Source organism: Carcharodon carcharias, chromosome 16 (assembly GCF_017639515.1).
Source record: "Carcharodon carcharias isolate sCarCar2 chromosome 16, sCarCar2.pri, whole genome shotgun sequence".
Classification (NCBI taxonomy): Eukaryota; Metazoa; Chordata; class Chondrichthyes; order Lamniformes; family Lamnidae; genus Carcharodon; species Carcharodon carcharias.
Genome location: NC_054482.1, coordinates 63,344,397 through 63,369,978, shown reverse-complemented (window position 1 = coordinate 63,369,978; position 25,582 = coordinate 63,344,397). Strand labels below are relative to the sequence as shown.

The 25,582-nt window shown below is 40.9% G+C and overlaps 2 protein-coding genes across 7 annotated transcripts in view; one reads left to right on the top strand and one right to left on the bottom strand.

The window, feature by feature from the left end:
• Positions 1–3,404, top strand: part of LOC121288856 (FYN-binding protein 1) — a 110,359-nt gene extending 106,955 nt beyond the window's left edge. For all 3 annotated transcript variants that reach the window (XM_041207653.1, XM_041207652.1, XM_041207651.1), the window contains one exon: positions 2,936–3,404. Coding sequence is in view for 1 of the 3 variants with exons in the window: in XM_041207652.1 (XP_041063586.1) it covers positions 2,936–2,942 (7 nt within the window). In the remaining 2 variants the exon portion in view is untranslated. The remainder of the gene's footprint in view (positions 1–2,935) is intronic.
• Positions 660–25,513, bottom strand: prkaa2 (protein kinase, AMP-activated, alpha 2 catalytic subunit). Of its 4 annotated transcripts, XM_041207656.1 has the most exons (10): positions 25,374–25,512; positions 23,167–23,308; positions 20,455–20,513; positions 19,613–19,706; positions 18,384–18,528; positions 17,007–17,094; positions 12,865–13,089; positions 11,449–11,953; positions 4,364–4,490; positions 660–2,673 (listed from the first exon to the last, which is right to left on the bottom strand). In XM_041207656.1, exons 4-10 carry the CDS (start codon positions 19,670–19,672, stop codon positions 2,432–2,434), a joined length of 1,392 nt encoding a protein of 463 aa, XP_041063590.1. In that variant the 5' UTR covers positions 19,673–19,706; positions 20,455–20,513; positions 23,167–23,308; positions 25,374–25,512; the 3' UTR covers positions 660–2,431. The 4 variants fall into 4 exon arrangements, with proteins under 4 accessions (XP_041063590.1, XP_041063588.1, XP_041063589.1 ...); XM_041207654.1 differs by lacking the exon at positions 20,455–20,513 and having other exon boundaries at positions 25,410–25,513; XM_041207655.1 differs by lacking the exon at positions 20,455–20,513.
• Between the last annotated feature and the right edge of the window lie 69 nt (positions 25,514–25,582).

The window sequence follows — 25,582 nt, the reverse complement described above, 5'->3', positions numbered from 1 at the left end:
TCATTTCTAGAAACCTTGAAGAGCAAAGAGCCCCAATTTCTGGGAGGTTTTGTGGGGCAGAAGAGGCTGGGGTGGGGGGTGGTGTGATCAGGGGGAACCTTTTGCTTGAAGCTCATCACAATCCTCAAGCAACCAAGACAGGGACCACTGATGAGCTCAGGATGCTGATAGGACCCGGGCCAGGGCCAAGAAAACCTCTTGCTTGGGAGTTCATTCATCTAGCCATGGCACCTGATATGGGCAGCCAATGGCTGATGTTCCATTCACAGAATCACAGTGCAGAAGAGGCTCATTGAGTCTGCACCGACACATGAGAAACATCTGACCTACCTACCTAATCCCATTTACTAGCACTTGGCCCATAGCCTTGAATGTTATGACGTGCCAAGTGCTCATCCAGGTACTTTTTAAAGGATGTGAGACAACCTGCCTCCACCACCCTGAGTAAAAACGTTTTTCCTTACATTCACCCTAAACCTGCCCCTCACATTGAACTTATGGCTCCTTGTGACTGACCCTTCAACTGGGGGGAACAGCTGCTCCCTATCCACCCTGTCCATGCCCCTCATAATCTTGTACACCTCGATCAGGTTGCTCCTCAGTCTTCTCTGCTCCAACGAAAACAACCCAAGTCTATTCAACCTCTCTTCATAACTTAAATGTTTCATGCCAGGCAACATCCTGGTGAATCTCCTCTGCACCCCCTCCAGTGCAATCACATCCGTTACAGAAAAAGATTCCACACCCACCTCCCCCCAGCAAAATAAATAAAAGTAATGATGGAGCCTGGGAATGGTGCATCTGGAGTCCTGGCCTAAGTACCAATTTAATGGGGAGCATGCTAGAAAGTGCATGGATATTTATGTTCAGAATTATTGCAAATTCTTGTAACATATACAATATCACATACATATGTATCACTTACGTTCACTAGATTAAAGAGGTAACCTCACCATCAGGACTCTTTTTAAAAATCAAATAGTTGCAGAGAATTATAATCAGCATCCTTTTCTTTTCAATCAATTAAAATCTTGAGCACCGATACTACCAATTAGCTGGACTCATTAAGCCTCAAAGAGAATTAAATGCTTAGCAGAAATACAATAATGGTCAGGGATACAAAGAAACAGTGAATGTTGCGAGGCTGAAATAAAAACTGAAAATAGAGGAAATGTACAGCAGGCCAGCCACTCGAAAATAAAAATCCTCTGGAAGGGAAGGAAAGTTTCAGTGAAGTATTAATTCAAAGTACTCTCCCATTTTGAAGAAGAAAATTATAATCTAACCTTAAATTTACTTGCTTTTTAAACATCAATTTTCGAGCTGGCAGACCTTATAAAAAAGCACATCTGACTTAGTGAGAAACAGAGATCCACTAGTAAATAAAACATTTTTACAAAATGGATGGTAACGTTAATCATAATTATTATTAAAGGACTTGGGAATCTTTGTTAAATGCTATCGATAAACTACTTAATATTTATGTGATAGTGTTTAATATCTCATCTCTCAGTTTGTACCATAAAAGGTAAAGTACATTTAAATAAAATATATTTAAATAAAACTCCTTATTCAGTCCAAGCTCCACCAATCTAGTTGTACATGCTGTTGACTTTACTAAGTCAAGTGAAAGATACACTGCAGAAAAATATTCATGTGAGCTGGGATATATTTCTAAAGGAGCGTTTCAAAGACCATTCTCCAGGCTAATCTTGTTTGTGCACAGAACCATGGTTATGCTTGCAGTTCCACACAAGTAAACTTAATTCCCATCATCAATAAAACAAAACTGCAGTAAAACAAACCTTAACAATTGTATACAATGTAATTTGAGGATTTCAAATTAGCCATTTAAATTTAATTTCAATCTAATTTACCTCATTTTATTATATGCTAGAATTTTAATGTTACAGCTTTCTAGCTACAACTAACCTGAATAGAAATAAGCCTCGCAATCTACTCACAATGTGGCTGAAGAATGAACTGCCACAATCGTCCACTCCACTAACACATCACATGAACAATCCTGACCACACGCTGAGTCTTTTAAACATGCTTAACCTGTCCTTTAATTTTTCCACTACCTAACATTTTGTTATACATCACTGCTTTAAAAGAAAAATGTTTGCTTTTCTACACCATTCCAGTTGTATTTGTAAACCCGTATAATACCATGAATTTGGCTGTCAAACCGAGATGCAATAATAAAGCTCCACAATATTACTGCAGAGTTTCTAAACAGCAATGCACAAATGTTACCCTTCAGCCTCCAGTATACCAAAGTAACAAAAGCACCAGCTGCAAACTGGAATGGTCTATAACCAGTGCTAAAGTACAAGACACACAAACTGGAAAGGGCATTTTCTTGCAAAATTGTTATGGGTTAAAGAGCTGACGCTCTGTGAATTAACAGGAGGTTGCTTTTATTCTGTCAACGAGCCAGTGTAGTAATAAGGCAAGCGCACATCTCAAAGAAATCCATTGTGTGGCTCCCATTTCGTGGAGTCATAGAGCTCAAACATCCAGTCAGAGAGCTGGGGAGTGATCCAACGAGAGTCAAAGGCTGGCTGTCAGTAGCTGTGGCATCGGTACTCAGTCTTGGCCTGTACAGCAGAGCAGCTGATCCTGAACGCTTGGGAGTGGAAGAGCCTGATTTTTGCTCCATAATATCATCTAATCACCAAAGAACAGTAAGAAAGATTGAGAGCAAAAAAACAAACACAAAGCAAAAAAAACACATACAGGAGTAAAACTAAATATGCAAGACATTCACAAACCATATAACATATAAAAGAAAGATTGGTTAATAATGCAAACGTGAGCAGCCTAACCATGTCGATTCAGATGAAGAATTCCACTGAATCATTAACTTATTTATTGTACAGGTGCTGACTAACTTGCTGGTTCTTTCCAACATTTTCTGTTTTTATTTCAGAATGTGAGGGGAATACTTCGAAGATTACAGCAATGCAAATCTTGGAGGGGTGCCTGGGAATTTCCTGAAAACTTGAGCCTAAACAACAGCATAACTATGGCATAATGCCACAAAGTTAGATGCAAATGAATCATTCATTTTTACACTATGTACAAATTTCCTTGTTCTTTTATTTGCATACTGCAGAACTACCACCAAAATTCTCTGCCACTCATTAACATAGCTCTGCACCTATCCAAAAGTACAACTCATATAAATGTCTTGAATTTATGTTAGTTCTGAACAGGCTGTAAATTTACTCCTAAAATTTATGATCCAAAGCCATGTTCTGGTGGTTTATGGTGATTCTTTAAATTCTACTTGCTGGAACCTAAAATGTATTTTCTACATTTTTCAATGTATCTTTTGGCATCTGTTAAAATTTGCATTATAATTAAAAGACTTCCTTGATTGCATCAACTTAAATATGCACACAGGCTGTGGCATGAAACTTTGATCCTCATACATAAATAAGGCCTTATAAAAAAGGAACATGGCAAAAGCTCGGTCCTGATTGTTTAGATTGATTTCCACTTGTTTTATTTTCCGCCATATACTAATGAAATTCTCTGGAATTTCGGTGCAACTTGCCAACAGAAGGGTAAGCTTGAATTTCAATGTAATGTGCCAGTTATGCCATTTCAGGAAATTCTGGGCCTCAATTCTCACCTGTAAAATCTGTACTGTAACTCTCAATATGCACTTGTACCAACACATCAATGCGTGTTTTCAGCAGTTTTGCTTTTATTTCAAGATTTACTGCACTTTAGTTGTAGTTGTTTTCTTTTCAGTTTTCTCAATTTCTTTTTTTATATATGCATGACTCTACTGCTGTTTCTTACTTAGCACTTTTATCCCTCTTTTAATGTATTTTCATTGCCTCACTGAGGTGATTCTTGTAGATTATCCTCTGGTCCTCACCTCTAGCCTTCCTAAAAGATCTGATCGCTATCTACCCAGTTCATTCAATCTTCTAATGGGCAGGGAAAGTCTTCTCTATTCTCAAATTTTACTTGTTTGCTTCTGTTTCTTTCCCTATGTTTTGCTCCGTCCTTATTGAAGGTTCATCTGTCTTCCAGTTTCTCATTCTGATGACTGGTTTACATCCAAAATATTAACCTATCTTATCTCACAACAAATTCTGATGGGCCTGTATATATTTCCCGCACTTTTGGCATATGCACAATTTGATGTAATTACCTTCCTCAATGGTTAAGAGTGAGTCCACACAAGCCAGTGATAGCAAAATCATTTTTCACCAGGAAAGCCTTGTGGAATTATTGAGATGAAAAATATAAAAAGCTGACTACTGGACAATAGTATAATATTCACCTTATTTTAGTTGCAAATAATACACAATAAGACAAACAAAGCAAGTGTCATCCTTACCATCAATGCTCATGAAATCTAGCAGATAGCTACGATTGTCAACTTGATACAGCTGTAAGCTCATCTTCACATTATTCCCAGTCACTGGATTCTTTCTACGCACACGCAGATGGTAGGGATTCACCACCTTGAAAAAGTAATTTATTACAAATTTACCATATAGTGGTAGAGTTCAGGACATTAATTCTGATTAAAGTTAATATTCCAAAACCATTGTCATTCCACTGTCAGTTGACTGAAAGCTCAGGGGCACACTTGCGGATTGAATGAAGGAATTTTGCAAAGCAGCCACCCAGCCTGCATTTGGTCTCCCCAATTTAGAAGAGACCACACTAAGTAGAGAGTTATAGTGAATTATAGCTGCTCACAACGTGGTCTCCTCTAAATTGGGGAGACCAAACACAGATTAGGTGAATGCGTTGTGGAATACCTTCGTTCAGTCCGCAAGCATGACCCCAAGCTTCTGGTAATCTACCATTTTAATTCTCCAATTTGCTCTCACGCCGACATTTCTGTCCTTGGCCTCCTGCACTGTTCCAACGAAGCTTAACGTAATTAGACATTTCAATTAGACATTTACAACCTTCCAGACTCAACACTGAGTTCAACAATTTCAGACCATAAACTCTGTTCCCCCATTTTGTTTCCTTTGCATGTTTCAGTTTTTCTTTTATTTATACTTTCAGACAGCAGCATACCTGATCCAACATCTTTTGTTTGTTTCTTTTCTTGCACCATCACCATTCAGTTTGGCTCTATAAGACTAACTTTTTTTATTTGTTCATGGGTATGGGCTTCTCTAGCTAGGGCAGCATTTATTGCCCATCCCTAATTGCCCTCGAGAAGGCGGTGATGAGCTGCCTTCTTGAATTGCTGCAGTCCATGTGGTATAGGTATCCCCACAGTGCTGTTTGGGAGGGAGTTCCAGGATTTTGACCCAGATGAAGGAATGGTGATATCGTTCCAAGTCAGGATGTTGTGTGGCTTGGAGGGGAACTTGCAGTTGGTGGTGTCTCCGTGTATCTACTGCCCTTATCCTTCTAGACAGTAGAGGTCACAGGTTTGGAAGGTGCTGTCGAAGGTGCCTTGGTGAGTTACTACTGTGGATCTTGTGGACATCAGTGGTGGAGGGAGTGAACACTTAAGGTGGTAGATGTGGTGCCAATCACACAGGCTGCTTTATGCTGGAACGTGTCAAGCTTCTTGAATGTTGCTGGGGCTGCACTAATCCAGGGGTGCAGAGAATATTCCATTACACTTCTGACTTGCATCTTGTGGACAGGCTTTGTGGAGTCAGGAGGTGAGTTGCCCTCCACAGAATTCCCAGCCTCTGACTTGCTGTTGTAGCCACAGCACTTATATGGCTGGTCCAGTTCAGTTTCGGGTCAACGGTAACCCTCCTGGATGTTGATAGTGGGGGGATTCAGCAATAGCAATGCCATTGAATGTTAACGGGAGATAGTTAGATTCTCTCTTGTTGGAGATGGTCATTGCCCGGCACTTGTGTGGCACAAATATTACTTGCCATTTATCAGCCCAAGCCTGAATGTTGTCCAGGTTTTGCTGCATATGGACATGGACTGCTTTCATGTTCAGAGAATGGTGCTGAACGTTGCACAATCATCTGTGGACATCCCCATTTCTGACCTTATGATCGATGAAAAGTTATTGATGAAACAGCTGAGGATGCTTGGGACTTAAACACTACCTTGAGGAACTCCTGCAGTGATATCCCGGTACAGAGATGATTGACCTCCAACAATCACAACCATCTTCCTTTGTGCTAGGTATGATTCCAACCAGCCAAGAGTTTTCCCCCCGATTCCCATTGACTTCAGTTTTGCTAGGGCTCCTGAGGTGTCATATTCGATCAAATGCTGCCTTGATGACAAGGACAGTCACTTTCACCTCACCACTTGACTTCAGCTCGTTTGCTCATGTTTGGACCAAAGCTGTAATGAGATCAGGTGAATGGACCTGGAGGAACCCAAACTGAGTGTCAGTGAGCAGGTTATTGCTGAGTACTTGCAGCTTGATAGCACTGTTGATGATCCCTTCCATCACTTTACTGATGATCGAGAGTAGACTGATGGGGCAGTAATTGGCCAGGTTGGATTCATCCTGTTTTTTGTGAATAGGACATATCTGGGCAATTTTCCACATTGCCAGGTGGGTGCCAGTGTGGTAGTGTACTGGAACAACTTGGCTAGGGGCTCGGCAAGTTCTGCAGCACAAGACTTCAGTACTATTGCTGGAATGTTGTCAGGGCCCATAGCCTTTGCAGTAGCCAATGCCTTCACCTATTTCGTAATATCATGTGGAGTGAATCGAATTGGCTGAAGCCTGGCATCTGTGATGCTGGGTACTTCCGGAGGAAGCCGAGATGGGTCATCCACTTGGCACTTCCAACTGAAGATGCTTCAGCCTTATCTTTTGCACTGACTTGCTGGGCTCTCTGTCAGTAAGATGGGATATTTGTGGTGCCTCCTCCTCCAGTGTGTTGTTTAATCGTCCACCACCAGTCACAACTGAATGTGGCAGGACTGCAGAGCTTGGATCTAATCCGTTGACTGTGGGATTGTGTAGCTCTGTCTACCACATGCTGCTTCTGATGTTTGGCATGCAAATAGTCCTATGTTGTAGCTTCAGCAGGTTGACACCTCATTTTTAGGTTAAGTCTGGTGTTACTTCTGGCATTCCCTCCTTCACACTTCATTGAACCCCTTGGCTTAATGATAATGGTAGAATGCAGGATTATGCCGGGCCATGATTGTGGCTGTTTACAATTCTGCTGTTGCTGATGACCCACAGCACTTCATGGATGCCCAGTTTTGAGTTGCTAGATCTGTTCAAAATCTATCCATTTTAGCACAGTGGTAGTGCCACACAACACGAAAGAGGGTATCCTCAATGTGAAGACAGGACTACTTCTCCACAATGATGTGCAGTGGTCACCCCTACCAATCTTGTCATGGACAGATGTATCTGCGACAGATAGATTGGTGAGGATGCGGTCAAATATGTTTTTCATTCTTGGTTCCCACACCACCTGCCGCAGACCCAGTGCAGCAGTTAAGTCCATTAGGACTCGGCCAACTTGGTCAGTAGTGGTGCCACTGAGCCACTCTTGGTGATGGATATTAAAAAATGTCCTTGCCACTCTCAGTGCTTCCTCCAAGTGGTACTCAATATGCAGAAGTACTAATTCATCAGCTAAGAGGGGCGGACAGTAGGTGGTAAGTAGGTTTCCTTGTCCACGTTTGACCTCATGCCAAGAGACTTCATGTGGTCCAGAGCTGATGTTGAGGACTCCTAGGGCAAATCCCTCCTGGCTGTATACCACTGTGTCTCCACCTCCAGTGGATCTGTCCTGCCAGTGGGACAGGACATACCCAGGGATGGTGATGATGGTGTTTGGACATTGTCTGGAAGGTATGATTCTGAGAATCAGCTGTTACTTGACTAGTCTGTAGGATAAATTTCTCAATTTTGGCAAAAGCCCACAGAATTTAGTAAGGGGCACTTCGCAGGGTCGACAGGTCTGGGTGTGCCACTGTCACTTCTGGTGGTCCGCCTGGGTGATCCATCCAGTTTCATTCCTTTGAGACTTCATAGCGGTTTTGATATAACTGACTGCCTTGCTGGGTCATCTCAGAGGGCATTACTGCAAGTAATCACATGTAGGCCAGACCAGGTAAGGAGGGCGAATTTCCTTCCCTGAAGAGATTAGTGAACCAGATGGGGTTTTATCTCATTGACAATGGTTTAATGGTCATCATTAGACTAGCTTCTAATTCCATGTTTACTAATTAAATTTAAATTTTACCAGTTGTCTTTCATCCTATCACAGGCCTTCCTTTTGTCCTTTTCTCACCCACCCCATGCGCAAAACCTATTATGTTTCTAACTTTTCCCAGTTCAAAAGAAAGGTTATTGAACTGAAACATTAACTCTGTTTCTCTCTCCACCGATGTTGCCTGACCTGCTGCATATTTCCACCATTTCCTGTTTTTATTTCTGATCTCTCAAGGTATCTTTACTAATAAGATAAATTTTCCCAAAAATCTTGTTTTTTTTTAAAACTATCTTTTAGGTTATTCATTCATGGGATGTGAGTGTCGCTTGCTGGGCCAGCATTTATTGCCCATTCCTAATTTCCCATGAGAAGTGGTGGTGAACCACTGCAGTCCATATGACGTAGGTAGACCCACAGTGTTGTTAGGGAGGGAGCTCCAGGTTTTTGACCCAGCGACAGTGAAGGAACAGTGAATATATTTCCAAGTCAGGATGGTGTGTGACGTGGAAGAGAACTTCCTGATGGTGGTGTTCCCATGCATCTACTGCCCTTATCCTTCCAGATGGTAGCAGTCATGGGTTTGAAAGGTGCTGTCTAAGGAGCCTTGGTGAGTTCCTGCCATGCATCTTGTTGATCGTACAACTAGTGCCACTGTGCATTGGTGGTGGAGAAAGTGAATGTTTGTGGATGGGGTGCTAATTAAGCGAGTTGCTTTGTCCTGGATGGTGTCAACCATCTTCAGTGTTGTTGGAGTTGCACTCATCCAAGCAAGGGGGCAGTATTCCATCACTGCTGATTTGTGCCTTGCAGATGGCAGACAGGCTTGGAGAGTCAGGAGATGAATTACTTGCTGCAGGATTCCTAGCCTCTGACCTGTTCTTGTAGCCACAGTATTTATATGGCTAGTCCAGTTCAGTTTCTGGTCAATGGTAACCCCAGGATGTTGATAGTGGGGGATTCAGTGATGGTCATGGTTAGGTTCTCTCTTGTTGTAGATGGTTATTGCCTGACACTTGTGTGATTCAAGTGTTGTCACTTGCCAGCCCAAGCCTGGATATTGTCCAGGTCTTGCTGCATTTGGACATGGACTGCTTCAGTACCTGAGGAGTTGCAAATGGTGTTGAACATTGTGCAATCATCAGTGAACGTCCCCACTTCTGACCTGATGATGGAAGGAAGGTCATTGATGAAGCAGCTGAAGATGGCTGGGCCTAGGACACTACCCATCATCATAAGATGGAAATAGAAAGAAAAGTGAAAGTACGTACCTATGTGAAAAACCTTCCACCCAAAACCATTTTCATCCATGTCACTTGGCTTCCTGCTGTCACAGCTTGGTCCAAAAAATATCTATTTTAAGTTCATATGTTCACATTTATAATGGAAAAAGCCCATATAAACTCCTCACTCTGTGCAAGCTAGTCAATGGGCTACACAATCCGGCCACCACTAAGTTCCCACATTTCTTTCTTTTTCCTTCCCTCTTACAGAAACTTCTAATGCCCAAAATAAGGGTTTCATCATAATTGAACATTCCAAAATTACATATTTCATAACATCTACTGCCACTCGTTAAGATTAGCTAACAAAGATTGAACAGAAATCTATAACTATGAAACTAAAAGAGACCTACTTCAGAATGTAAACAATAATTCTACTCAAACTGTACTGTACATTTTTCAAATATTTTACAAATATTTCAAGATCAATTTAGTAAAAGAGCTATCAAATTAGCATTGTTTCAAAATGTTCTGTTCAGGATAGCGCTTAGTAGACAGGTAACATGATGAATGGTGCATCTAAAAATCTCAGAAAAATAGGAAATAGTTGGAGATGAAGAAACAGTTTAAGGTATGAGAAATAGTGCAGCTAGAGGTTTCCTCAGAATTGTTCCCAATCCACTGCTGTAAATTCAATGGAGATGCAGTGAAAATACTATTTATAAATGAGATCTGAACTGCACTTCAAACAAAGTTATGGCAGGAGAAGCTCTGAGGAAAGTCCTGGCCTGTAGATGTAAAAACCATTTATAATTAATTCACTTAGTTCTTAAAATTGAGATCAATTTATTTTGTTTATTCGAGTTAGAAATAAAACAATTTCTGATAGATAATACGCTTATTTCATTTATAAGCTTATGCTGCTTTTCCACTTTTGAAGATGGAAGCGTATTCTCAGAGACATAAAATAATTCAGTAACTAACAGCAATTACCAAAAGGACTTGCAGTTCATTGACCCAGATGGGTAATTGGAGACTGGTTATGGTACTTGACAAATAATTCAGATAATGTGGGTTCAAATCTTATCATGGCAATCTGAAGAACTGAAATCAACTCAAGAAAAAGGATATGGACAAAAAAAGCTGCTATCAGTAAAAGAGAACATGAAGCTCTCATATGATCGTAGAAACCCAACTGTTTCGTTACTGTCCTTTCGGGAAAAAAATTGGCTTTCCTTACACAGTCTAGCCTATGAGACTCCAGTCTCACACCAACATGGTTAATTTTTAAATGCCCCTTAAAGTGACCTACAAAGTCACTCTGTTGTTTCAACTGTTCCAGAAAAAGGCCCACTGACATTTTCACAGGGCAACTAAGGATTGGCAATACTAGCCCTGTCTGTAATGCCTTTATCCCAAGAATGAATTTTTAAGATGCATTAATAAATGCTTGTGAGCTCCCAAAGCAAGGAGAAGTTTTGGGACATTAAGTCTCAGCCACAAAAGTGCCATAATCAGAAATGCAGTGAAAATCCTGTCTAAAATGGGGTTTCCACCACATTTCATGAAGTTACAGTGGCAGAACAGGAGCAACTCCAAGGAAATCTCAACGACATTATTTCTCATATCTTTCAGCATGCTAAAATTAGGATTAGAAAAGGTACAGAAATGCAAGAGTCATGTTTCGGCATATTATATGTCTCTGTGTTCTAAAGACGAGATGAGATGGCATATCACAATATATCCCAAATCACTATAACATAGTGAAGTGTTAGCTTGTGTATTATAATCCTCAACTGCACAAGCTCCCCATTTTAGTCATTCTACTCTAAAAGTGCAGCATTTATCTGGACCTTCTCTACAATATAGGGGCTGGGGGGATTAAAATTAGACAGATGAGTCACCTATGCCAGTCACACATTTTCAGACAGCTGGTGTCAGAGTGGTGTTGGTTGAGGCTTAGAAACAGACAAAATAAAAGTGGTACCAGGAGATTAGAGGACATCATAAAAATACCTCAAAAATAATGACCTTTGCTTTTAAAATCTGTTCTTCATGTTATTTCTTACCTTCCATTCATAATCCAGCTGTCGCATGGCTCTGTAGACTTCTGCCATAATATCATATGGTTTACTTTGACTGCGAATGCCCAGATGCCATTTTGCTTTTTTCAATGCCATTGGTTTGGGTTTGGTAGTGTTGAGTGCATCAAGTGGACAGCGTGCCTTTGGGCTGTCTGCCATCAGAGGAGGCATGCGCTCAGGATGCGCTTTGACACCGGGTGGAATATGCAACCCATTATCATCCATAAACGAACCTGTTGGGGGGCTGGATGCCAGGTAAAACTCACTGGCTTGATTCATAATTCTACGATTGTCAATAATGAGGTGGTAAGCTACAGCAAGCTGATCCTGTGGATCACCACTGTATAGACTGTTCATAACTTCGGACTCGGTAGATTCAAACTTTTCACATACTTCTTTCACTGCATCTTCATCTATGACATTGGAATCATAAGCAGGATCCTCTGGGAACAGATAAGTTGGCAAATCCTGTTTAAACCACTCGTGTTCCCTGTCGATGAAATGATAATGCAATTTTAGAGTTCACTGTGCTAAATTAAAATAGGATCAAAATTCCAGCCCAAAACAATACCAATCTTCCCAAACTTAGTATACCTATAGTTATTTCTTCTGTAAACCACATTCTTCTAATGGGCAATTAAAGGTTGTGTTGGTGTGGAATGAGAAGAATAATAGGCTTATGTGCTGTATTGACTGTATCAAGATTCTCCTCCTCCCCTTCAATCTATATTCCCTTTCCTCATCATCTCTATTTCCTATACCCCTCTCCCCTTTCACCTGCCGCCCTGCCCTTTTCTTCTCCCTCTTCCCTTGTTCTTTTCCCCCATCCCACTCTCATGCACCCAAGATCCCCGGTGTTCCTCTTCCCCCAAACCATTCCTCTTCAGTGGGCTAAGGTGCTGCACACGATTGCCTACAAACAGCAACCTTCTCCTTCACTCTTCTCTCAAAACCTGGGTATATATTTTCCATCATAAATCCCAATGAAAAGTTGATGCCAGAAGTGCCATTTGCTTATTTATTCATCTCAAAACTGCCCATGGTGCTTCATTTCCTTTCAACTGGAAGATAACGTCAGATTGACCCTGGGTTGAATTTTAAACAAATTATGATTGAGCTCTCAATGATGCGTCTGCATTGGGGAAAGGTATCATGTTTTTTTAATTGTTATAATAGTGTCCCAAAAATCTCATTAGAGGTGAAACTATCAGTAGGCACCCATTATTGCTTGGGTAAAGAGAAACTTAGCTGGAGGCATGGGAATGGATTATATCTACCCATCTTGATCTTGTTGCCTCAGGTGTTGTGATATCAGACAAAAAACAGGGATTCATACCTTCATAAAAAGTAATGAAAAAGTTAAAAGAAATAGCATAAACAAGTACACATTACAGATCATACCTGATGTCTTTAATAGTTGCTCTTTTCAGTGGGTCAACCTGCAGCATATGCATGAGAAGATTAGCAACTGAGCGGTTCAGATACTCAGGAATATAAAATACGCCACCACGGATCTTTTTGAACAGTGTTGGCACATGCTCATCATCAAAAGGCAGAGTCCCACACAGCAAGGCATAAAGAATCACTCCACAACTCCAGAAATCTACCTCTGGGCCTGCGTACAACCTGATAACCAAAGAAAATATAAATATGGCATAATTCTGTAATATTTTGTGTACCAACTACCAAGCCCGTACACTGAAGGGTGTATGTATATATATATGCATATATATATAAAATAGGAGGCAATACAAAAGCTACTTTATTGCCAAAGATGCAGCTTTATATTTTTCCACAAAATTTGATCAGTTTAGGATTGCTTAGAGAACAAAAGAATGGGAAAAACAACAAAACAATAGAGAGAAAGTACAATAACCAGTTCGCTCCAGTTGAAGTGTTTACAGTATTGCATTGCATTAGCCAGACTCTGGAAGATGCTGAAAATGAGATGTCAAGCAATTAAACAGATTAGCATTGACAAAAAGTGGAAATGGAAGGCATGAACTGCACAACTATATAAATTAATGAAAATTACCTTTACTTTTATACGTAACACAAGAAGATTTCCTAGAAATGAATGGGAGAAAATGTTGGCTGTCAAAAAAAACTATTATTGAAACAAACTGTGTTCCGAGGTGTTGAAGACAATGTTAATAGCTATTTTGGTAAGACTAGTCTCTTTTGCTTAAATTACAGGTACTCTACTAGATGATAATCCTGAATTCTGATAATCAAGACAAAAGCTGGTTAACTGTAATGCTGTGTGCCAGTCACATTTCGACACTTAAAAACTGGAAAGGCCTACTTAGAATATATAAAACCTAAAGTAATTAGCCTAAAGGTTCCTGGCTGAAGTCACTTAGAATCTGATTTGCTAGTCATATAACAATGCTACTCTAGCTTTGCTTTGCATTTTTTAAGACCTGCAGTGGAAATCTATTTCTTCGTACATCTCAACAAAATTCATCACATAGGACATTTAAATAAGGTGCATACAAGTGGAGCAAAATACAGCTGTAAATAGAGCTGATGTCTGCTCGGGTCTCTTCACAACTTTGAAGCAATTTAAATGAAAGAAGAATAAGGGTATGATAATGTAGGAGTTATGCTACTGAACTAGTAATCAGAGGCCTGGACAAATAATCCAGAGAATTCAAGGTCATAGAGGTCGACAGCACAGAAAAAGGCCCTTTGGCCCATTGAGTCTGCACCAGTCAAACAGGTACCTAACTAGTCTAATCCCATTTTCCAGCACTAGGCCCACAGCCTTGTATGCCAGTACATCGCAACTGCACATACAAATACTTCTTAAATGTTATGATGGCTTCAGCCTCTACCACCCTTTCAGGCAGTGAGTTCCAGATTCCCACCACCCTCTGGGTGAAAAAATCCCTCATATCCCCTCTAAACCTCCTGCCCCTTACCTTAAATCTATGCCCCCTGGTTATTGATCCCTCCACAAAGGGGAAAAGCTCCTTCCTGTCTACATTATCTATGCACCTCATAATTTTATACACATCAATCATGTCCCCCTCAATCTCCTCTGCTCCAAGGAAAATAACCCCAGAGGTTATGCCCTACGATGGTAATTTGAGAACTTGAGCCATGAAGCCGTCAGATTGTCTTAAAAACCCAACTAGTTCTCTAACGTCCTTTTAAGAAAGGAAACCCAGCCATCCTTACTCAGTCTTGACATTTGCACTGAATTTCTGGCATTAATGAGTAAGATGGAGGGGAGGCAGAGGGAGGAAAGAATGAGATACTTCCAACTCAAAATACCATGTCCTTAATAAAGATATAAAAATTAACTCTTAGTTCCTCTTCTGTGCAAAGTAAAATTCAATTCATTCTTAGGTCTGAAAAAGCATTGTTAGAGAACTGGCTAATCTGATTCCAAGAATGACTGCTTTAATGACTATAATGTGATATACTGTGTGCCATCTCCTCCCCACAAGTTGCCAAACCTTGCAATTTAACCTAAGAACACCATGATTTTGGTTTCAATTCTATTTTTCTAAAATAGCAGTTGCCATTTAGTGGCTGAAACAATGAATTAAACTATGGAGAGACAGTAATGTTAGTGTCAGAAAGATTTCTGGATAATTGTCTTTCTCAATCAATTACATTTGCAGTACTTGATATTTGATAGCAGTTATAAGCACAACAAAATAAAGAAAATAAATACTGAAATTACTTCATTATTCCATATTCCATAAATTTTATAGAGACAATACAGACATACAGATTATATTCATATATTTTCTAATCTATATCTATCTATAGATTATATTGAATCTTTAATGGTACTTTGTTTTATTGTTTTAATTGGGGTTCCAATTGACAGTGAATTAAAAATCCAACTTTGGGGGACTGGCGATGGGTTAGCACTCAAGTATTGCTTTAAAAACGTTCAAATTTTATTCTGCAGACTTAGTGCTCGTATTTTTTTTACTATTTATTAACTTGCCATAGAATCAGCAATTTCAAATAAATAACTTGCCAATTAATCAGCACTCTCTTTGCATACAGTATAAATGTTGTTTCCCCTGACGTCAATATTTCCTTGCGAATTGTCCTGCTGAGTTTAAGACGACAGAAAACGTCTTTTTTTCAGCAACACAAGTTCTGTGCTATCAAATCTTTCAAATAAAGAGATCAAATTGTACATATACCAATGGTGTCTCCTGAACAATTTTAATACTACCAATTCTCTCAAAAAAATTTCAGCTTACCTAAAGCTAGGTAAAGCAATAAAAATTATCAGCTGAGTTAACTACAAAACACTCAGGCTCCAAGAAAAGGATGTAATCGAAACAAAGTGAAAATAGGAAGTAATCAAAAATTATCAGGGCTGTCACCATCAGCTTCCCAGAATTGCTGATTAATTCTCACACTCTGCAAAGGAGTGATCCTCTTCTCCTCTGTCCTTTTCCATGGAGGAACAAAGGAGCAGGAGTAGGCCATTCGATCCATCGAGCCTGCTCCATCATTCAATTAGGTCATGGCTGATCATCTACTCAACACAACTTTCCCAGGCTATCCCTATAACCCTTGATGTCTTTAGTATTCAAAAATCTATCAATTTCTGTCTTGAACATGCTTAATGTTTGAGCTTCTGCAGCCCTCTGGGCCAGAGAATGCCAAAGATTCACCACTCTGAGTGAAGAGATTTCTCTTCTTCTCAGTCTTAAATAGTCTGCCCTTCATTCTGAGACTGTCCCCTGGTTCACCTCTCACAACACTGCAGTTCTACTTTTCACTCTATTCATCTGAGCTGTTGGACTATGCTTACTTGGCACCTATGAGCATGAGAATACACAATTAGGGAGGAAATTCTGACTGCAGTCCATTGTAAAAATAAGCCATTCAAAAAGCCCCTAAAATAATCTGCATCATGTCAATAACATTTCTACCCATTTAGATATAGCAGTAGGTACTCATTTGAAATGATTTTAGAACTGCTGGCCAGAATTTTGAACGTGCATGCAAATAATAGTAATAAAATATCCCCTAATAGTGGAATAAATGGTACCAGCTTTGAAAAACTTATATGAATTCAGGAGAGAAATCTAGGTCCTGAATCTGTTGGGCACAAGATCATAGCATAAACTGAAAATAAATGAGGAATCTCATTATACCAGCCAATTAGAATGTTGACAGTGGAAATATTATAATTTCTTCTAATGTGAGATTGAGGATTCTTGGACCAGAGCTGGCAGAGGTTTGCTCTGCATCTAGCGATGCCACACCTAATCTAGAAATATACAGACACAAGATGTTGAATTCTGCAGCATTTCCTCCATCCAAAAAGTATATTCATACAGCATGTTTCAAGAATGGAGCAAGGACATAAAACAGTGTTAAAAAGGTTATACAGAAAAATAATCTTTAGTCATTTAGTATGCAGAGGTAAACATATACAAGAAGGCAATAGCAACACAGTGGGAATTGTTTTTAGACACAAAAGTCAACCAAATCTCAAGAGACCACTAAAGCTGAAGGAAATACTTAGATTGAACACGGGAATACGAACAAGATCTTACCTGCCTGAGATAACCTCTGGAGCAGCATAATTTGGTGAGCCACAGCTAGTGCGTAAAAACTCCCCATCAGCCATCATGTTAGACAGACCTACAATGACAAGAGGTTACATTAGAGAGTGTGGTCCATGATTTAGCTGGGTCATTTAGGTTTACTTTGTACGGTCACAATAAATTCATCATAATGAACTGTTTGAAATGTCAGTAGCAACTGAAAATGCAAATAGTGTTTTTCACCCCATATGTTCACCTCGATTGATCACTTTTTCATTTCTTCTTTTTCTGCTTCCAACGTATCTTAAATGTAAAACCTGCCAGTAATGAAAAATGTGGCTTGTATGCCCAAAAATCATTTTCTTTCTCCTTTACCTGGACTCTCAACAACTTTTGCCAACTAATACATTTATTTACATGTCAAAGTAGAACATTTTTTCCATTCTTAGCTGCCTAAACACAATTTCAGAAAACATTTTCTCGTGTAGCGATAACCTTTTTTCCCTCTCCATACTTTACAATGCAGCCATCATCCCTTTTCAATTTCCTCCCACTCTCTCTAGATCTCCTCTCACCTAGATTATTCGCAGCTGAAAAATCATTCTTTAATAACATTAACTTTATCCATCTAATTAAATTGATTTTAACTGGGTGTTAACATACCTGAATATAGTATATCATTAAGCAAATAAAAATTGTCAAAAAAGGTTTACAACATATTTGCCCAATGTATTCCACCCTAGTATATTCAGGACTATCCTAATCCACAATTACAATTAATCCCAAACTCAACTCCGCTGAATTCCAGACAGGCAACAATAAGAAAAACCAAATAAAAGTAAGCCAAGCCGCCACTCTTAATAGCTGGTTTAAAAATAGCACTGGCAGAGATCTCCACCCATTCTCTGTCAAAACAAAATCTCTCACCGTTACATGACAGTTTCAGAAATCCTAATTGCATGACCCTCTATTCACAACCCCCATCTCCCAAACTAAAACGGTTCATGAACAATTAGACAGGATTCAGTTGTGGTTACCATGATATAGGTTGTTACATGTTTTTCTTCTGAAGAATATGAAGAATATTATAGCAATATAACAGCAGTAACTTAAATGATCTAAAATATTCCATACCCTCTGCACTCATCCTATAGAATACTAGCTCTGGAACACAATATTTAAATCTGCAATTGATTGAACTCTATTTATTCCATTTTATGAAAATTAAAATATTACTCCACTATGATTTTAACTCTAGTGTGAACAAATTGAGTCCTGTATTGTATTTCTGGCAGACTGAGGTGCAAACGGTTCTAGTAATTCTGCTTCTCTGGGGCACTTAGCTCCAGCCTGACACATTCCTCACATACGCCAGGAGTCACATACCAAAGTCAGCTATCTTGGCATTCATTTGTGCATCAAGGAGAACATTCTCTGGCTTCAAATCACGATGAACCACCATGTGTCTGTGACAATAATCAACAGCTGAAATAATCTGCTGAAAGAGACGGCAAGCTTCTGCTTCCTCCACCTACGGTAAGAACAGAACAAAGGGCATGTTGCAATATCACTGTAGAAGGCCCTAAATCTATAACAGTAATAAATAATCAGAACACAGGAACATCTCAATGGGATTTATAGCATGGTGGTTAAATTACTGGACTAATAAGCCAAAGTCTTGTGATCTAGTGACATGACTTCAAATCCTACCATGGCAACTGTGGAATTTAAATTCAACTGATTAGATAAATCTAGACCAAAAAGCTAGTCTCAGTAAAGGTAGCCGTGAAACAACTGGATTGTCATTCAATATAGTTCTGTCGAAGGGTCATGAGGACTCGAAACGTCAACTCTTTTCTTCTCCGCCGATGCTGCCAGACCTGCTGAGTTTTTCCAGGTAATTCTGTTTTTGTTTTGTCATCCAATATTGTCTGCTGTCCTTACCCAGTTTGTCTTACAAGACACCAGGCCTGCAGCAATGTGGTTGACTCTTCCCTCTGAGATGGCCCAACAAGCAATTTTGTTGTTACAAACCGCTACAACAGGAACTCCATACTGACTTCAGCAGTTCAAGAAGATCACCACCAACTTCTCAAGGGAAATAAGTGCTGGCCTTGCCAGTGGTGCCCACATGAATACGCTTTAAAAAGGTTACTCTGAATACCACCTCAGGTGCACCAGCCTTGACTAACATGTAAGCATGTCTAATGTCACTTATGGTTTTTGGCCTGGTCCGCTGATGAACTAAAGCATTGTTTCTCTTAATGAAGAAGAGTAGGAGAGGCCTGAAAGACCAGTAGGACTAGGGTCGCTTATAGAACTGTCCCTCTTGCTGAATATTCAAGAACTGAGCATCAGTGGCATTGGCCACGGGTAGGTTTGTAGCCAGCTGAGGCATGGACGGCACCAGTTAAAACACTACATCATGGAAATTAAATGCAGGATGTGGAAGTGTACAGGTATATTCAGCAATTGACTTCTAGAATTATGGGTGCAAAGTTAAATCAAAATAATTAGCATTCAAAATAACATTACAAAAAGCAATGAAAAAAAGCTTTTCCTTAGTCAATTGAAGGTCAATCCCCCATTGGGTCAAATAGCTGCATGCATCTTACCCTTCCATGTTTACAGATGTAGTCAAAAAGCTCACCACCTGGCACATATTCCATCACCATGAAGAAGTCAGTTGGAGTGCTGATCACCTGGTACCTAGTAAGGAATAACGCAGTAATTACAGCATTACAGAAACTGGGGTTATTCTCTAGAGCAGAGGAGGTTCAGGAAAAATTTAACAAGCTATTAAAATTATGAGGAATTTTGAAAAAATAAATAAGGAGAAATTGTTTCCAGCAGGCAAACCCATAATGAGAGGACAGATCCAGATAAGTGGGGAAAATTAGATTTTTTTATTACACAGTGAAGCATTATGATCAAGGACAGTGAGAGCAGATTAAGTAGTAACTAGCCAAATGGAAGTGAATATATATTTGCTATCACATGGAGTAGTTAAAGCGTTTAGCACAGGAAAAGCTAAGAAGAAATAGGATATGCTGATAGGGTGAAATGGGAGGGGGTTCTTGTGAAGCATAAACACCAGCAGAGGCCTGTTGGGCCAAATGGCCTGTTTCTGTGCTTTAAATACTCTGTAATACAACATAACATACAACATAACATACATGTAACATAAACATTTGCAGGGTCACAGGGAAAGAATACGGGACTGGAACTAATTGGATAGCTCTTTCAAACTGCTGGCACAAGCACCCTGGGTCAAATGGCCTCTTTCTGTGCTGTAAGATTCTATGAATTAGTACTGGTTTAACCCTTTTGTGAGGATGTCTTAACACTTAGCAATGAAACGTCATATAGGGACAGTGCTGCAATATGTGAACAAAACCCCTAATAATCCTTTATTTAAATTTAACAAGACAAGCTAACAAAGTGTTACTGTAGATACCTATAGCATGATGCAGTTCTACACTTTTCCTTCTGCAAGAAAATTAGATTGAAGAGAACCTGAAATAAAGCAAGGCGACAATATTTCCATTTTTTCTACTTAACCATTAAGGATAAGCAACACGAAACATACCTACTTGAAAATAAGTTGTTCACAAGATTATCTTATGCACAGGCTAAGGTACAAACTGATCTTTACTAGATTTCTTTTAGCTGACATACTGTAATTTAATGTAAGTTTCTTAAAATGTTTACTTCTATGTTTTGCAATAAGTCTGAAATAAATCTCAACAGTAGCACTGAAATTTTTTTCCTTTAAATCTCAAGCCACTAATCTTTCGCTCAATCAAGTTGTTTTTCAATATTTGAGGTCAAGCTAATGGTGCTGTCCTTGGAAGGTATGGTCTGTCATGCTTGAAAATTGGTAAAGCATTTGCCCGCTTTCAGTCTCTTGGCCTTCCTTGTGTTAACTGAATGCGTCGAGGTAGCTGTTTGTGCTTCACAAGTTTGCTCTGAAGTTTAACTATCCTGGGATATAATTCATCTGTCTCAAGAGATTTGTTGGTTTCCAGCCCATTCAACTTATTTAAACCTCTGCTTCAAAGTATTGGAACACATATTTCTATATTATTTGATGTTACTTGACATGTTGTGCAAGTCCCTCCAATGATGGTCAGCATCACTTTTTTATTCTCATGTCTAGCTCCACTTTGGTCCTCCTTGACTATCTTGTTTATGGTGCAACAAGTATTTTTGAGTTATATTTTGAACCTACTGCTACATCCCTTTTCAATTTTCTCTGGGCACCCCAATCTCTTTCCTGACTGGCTTCTGTAGAGTCTTGTACAGAGCCCACTAGTCATTCTCTCTCTAACCTTGCGAAGGCATTTCTCATGTGATTTCCAATTTATTTTTCTGTTGATGTACTTTTTAATTATTTTGCCTTTGCTACACTTGGATTTGGGATTTAATAAAGTAAAGTAATATTTCATATATAATTAATATTTGTTTGGAAATACCACTTCATTTGTTTTTATAGGCAGGATTTTTTGGGTGGCGAGGTTTCCTGCCCCGCCATCAAAAAAGTTGGTGGGGAACACATCCCCACAATTATATCAGCCCCACAGCGATTTAACATCAAGGAGGAAGTCCAACCTCAGACAGGCGGCTTTCAGGGTCCCACAGCAAGGACAGGAGGGGTTGACTTGGGGAAAAAGGGGCAAGGAGAGGGGACTGGAGTTCAGGATGGCAAAGCCTGATGAGGACGGAGCACCCAGAGGAGGAGAGCTTGGGAGGGGAGGTGAGGGGGCAACCAATCTGGAAAGGGGGCCGGTGATGGAGGCCCTCCTGTTTCCCGCCCTAGGCTCAAGCAAGGTAACCTGTCAGACCACCCCACTCCATTCCTGCACTCCTCCCGCCAGCCTCAACTGGAGTGAGAGGCGATCCACCTGCCCTCACCTGCCTCCCATAAAATTGTTGGCAGGTCAGGGATGGGTGGGTAGGTAGGCAGGCAGCTGCAAGGCCAATGGAGGAATTTTATGCCACCCCGCCTGCAAACCCACTAGAGGGGGGCCATAAAACTCTGCTCTATTACTTAGCTCATGTAGATATCATGTATAGCACACTTTGGACTGTAACCTAAATGAAGTAGTACAAGGCAAAGTACATAAACGATAATTTAGAGATAGATATCAAGTCATTAAAAGCTAGCTTAGATACAAGAAAGAAATTGAATAGACTAATGGGACACTGGGTTTCATCATTAAAAAAAAATCAGAATATAAAAGTAAGTAGGTTGCATTATAATTATGCACCGCATTGGTCAGATTTCATTGGAAGTACTAGGGTCAGTTTTGGGCACTTCACTTAAGAAGGATATACTACCCTTGGAGAAAGTCCAGCAATAGTTTACCAGCATGAACATTGGGATACTGAATTTGAGCTAAACTGTAATTATACTCCTTGAACATAAGGAATTTAAAAGGTGATCTGATTTAAATTATGATTATGAAAAGAATTGACAAGGAAGATAGGGAGTAACCTCCTTCAAAAAGGCAAATTCAGGAAACAACAATGTATTAAAATTAGATTGAACAGTTAAAAGCAAATACAGAAAAATCATCTTCAAAGAATACTGAGATGGAATGCACTGTTCCAGAAGGCCTAATATACAGAGTAATTAGCAATGTTTAAATGGAAGGTACTAACTTGGAGAGGGTCTAGGAACAGGAGAAGGCCCACAGTCCTGTTCCATCATTCAATCAGGTCCATTACCTGTCTTTATCCACATCACTTTGATATCCTTATCTAACAAAAATCTATCAACCTCAGTTTTGAAAATATCAACTGATCCAACATCCACAGTCACTTGAAGGAGAGTTCTGAATTTCAATTACCCTTTGGTGAAAAAGTGCTTCCTGGTTTCAGTCATAAATCGCCTATTTCTAATTTTAAGATTGTTCTTCCTTGTCCTAGGTATCCCCAGCAAAGGAAGTTTTAAATACTTCAACTGGATCGTACCATAAATTTTAAACTCATGCACCAAATTTACATATCCTGGATTCATAACTTAGCTCTTTAAACCTTAGTGAATCTGCATTATGTCTCCTTAAAAAGTATGTTGTCTTGAGATGCAGTACGCAAAACTGAATACAGTATTCCAGATAGTCTCTGACCTCACTTGTTACAAGCAAACAAAATCAATATCACTCACAGTTTGATAATGTGAGGGTGGCGGAAGAGTTTCAAATTTTGAATTTCCCGTTTGATTTTTCCAACCACATCTAAATTGCGAATCTTCTGCCTGTTCAGGATTTTAACTGCAACCTTATGTCCTGTTAGCTGATGCTCTCCCACTGAAGAAAGAAAGATATCAGCAATTAACTTCAGTATCACTCCATTTTATCCAAGGAAGGACGGCTGATATAACAAACGGAAAAGAAAAGTAGCCATACTGAAATGAAAGCAAAATGGCTCTATGAAATGCTCCATTGCCTAAAACGAACCTAACACATGAAAAACAACTTTTATCCATTGTCAAGTTAAATGACCTGCATTTCATTAAGAAGTTTAGAACAGGCAATAGCTGCTAAGATGCTTGCAAACTTTATACATATCAATTCTGAAAATCAATACACCAAGTGCTCTAAGGTCATAGATTACACTTTTGTACAATACAACATGGATGCTGGTCATCCTGCACAGAGAAGGAATGGAAGAGCTTGCAGGGAAGAGGAGGAAGGACAGGGAGGAGGGTCTTTGGGGGGGGCAGGGGGAGAAGAGAGGGCGTGAGTGAAGGAGGCTGGCGCAAGCGAGGGGTGCAGGCGGGATGAGCGAAGCAGCTGTGATGAATGGGCAGATGGCATGGGTGAGGTGGGAGTGATGGGTGGAGAGGGAATGGTGGTGGAGGCAAGAGGGCTGGCGGGTGGGAGTGAGGTGAGAGTGAGAGTAGGGGTGGGGGTTGGGAGTGGGAGTGCAGGTCCACGCCCATGTCGGTGTCCGCTGACAATGGGAACGTGCAGCTGACCAAATTCTGCCCCTTCCCATGCAGTTGGTGGAAAACGAACGTTTGTCAATTCCACTGGGCAGAAGGATGAAGTCAATGGTCCAAACCGCGAATAAACAGAAAACTGAACCATGGCTCAGAGAGGCTGTATCTGTGCCAACACTGATCAGAGGGAGAGTGAGTGACCGTGTCCGATTCAACAGTGCCCAGAGAGAGAGAGAGAGAACGAGTGTGTCTGAGTCACTGACCAAAGCGTGAAAGATTCCAAGCTAACACTGACCAGAGGTAGAGTGAGTGACTGTGTCCGAGCCAACAATGAACAGGGAGAGAGAATAACTGTGTCCAAGCCAACACCGACCAGAGGGAGAGTGAGTGATCTGGTCTAAGCCAACACTAGCCAGAGGGTGTGAGAGTGATCGTATCCGAGCCAACACTGACCAGAGGGAGGGGGAGTGACCGTGTCTGAGCCAAATCTGACCATAGGGAATGACCATGTCCGAGCAAACACTGACCAGAGGGAGAGAGTGACCATGTCACAGCCAACACTGACCTGAGAGAAAGTGATCGTGTCCAACACAATACTGACCAGAGAGTGATTGTGTACGATCCAACACTGACCAGAGGGAGAGTGAGTGACCGTGTCTGACCTAACACTCTGCAGAGAGTGAGCATGTCTGAGCCAACAGTGAGCAGAGGGAGAGAGAGAATGAGTGTGTCTGAGTCACTGACCAGAGCGTGAAAGATTCCATGCTAACACTGACCAGAGGGAGCGAGGACAACTGTGTCTGAGCCAATGCTGACCAGAGGGAGAGAGTGACCTTGCCCGAGCCAACACTGACCAGAGGGAGAGGGAGTGACCACGTCCGATCCAACACTGACCAGAAGGACAGAGAGTAACCATGTCTGAGCCAACACTGGCCAGAGGGAGAGGGAGTGACTGTGTCAGAGCCAACACTGACAAGATGGTAGGGAAGTGACCGTGTCCGAGCCAACGCTGACCAGAGGGAGGGGGAAGTGGCCGTGTCCAGGCCAACCCTGACCAGAGGGAGGGGGAAGTGGCCGTGTCCTGGCCAACGCTGACCAGAGGGAGGGGGAAGTGGCCGTGTCCGGGCCAACGCTGACCAGAGGAAGGGGGAGTGGCCGTGTCCTGGCCAACGCTGACCAGAGGGAGGGGGAGTGGCCGTGTCCTGGCCAATGCTGACCAGAGGGAGGGGGAAGTGACCGTGTCCGAGCCAACGCTGACCAGAGGGAGGGAGAGTGGCCGTGTCCTGGCCAACGCTGACCAGAGGGAGGAAGAGTGGCCGTGTCCTGGCCAACGCTGACCAGAGGGAGGGGGAACTGGCCGTGTCCTGGCCAATGCTGACATTTGTTTATCGATAAATGAGGCTCGGAAAAAGCAACGCGATTTTAAATACCGGGATCTGCCTCGGATCTGAGGACACACACTTAACTCTTCACTTTTCCAAAAGTGCCAACCCCCAGAGTGTCTCCCAGGATATAATGGCCGATCTTCACCCGTCCATCGTGTTTCTGTTTCTCCGCCATCACTCCTCGATTCCCTTTTCCCAGCGTGCCGCGCGGACGGCCAACACGCATGGCAACTCGCGACTGTGACTATTTGGAG

Coding starts and splice junctions, on each gene's coding strand:
- prkaa2 (XM_041207654.1), bottom strand. CDS start 25,503: ATGGCGGAGAAACAGAAACACGATGGACGGGTGAAGATCGGCCATTAT. Junction 18,529..19,612: donor ACATCTGTAAACATGGAAGG/GTAAGATGCATG, acceptor TTCTTACCGTAG/GTGGAGGAAGCAGAAGCTTG. Junction 17,095..18,383: donor TGCCAAGATAGCTGACTTTG/GTATGTGACTCC, acceptor TTGTCATTGTAG/GTCTGTCTAACATGATGGCT.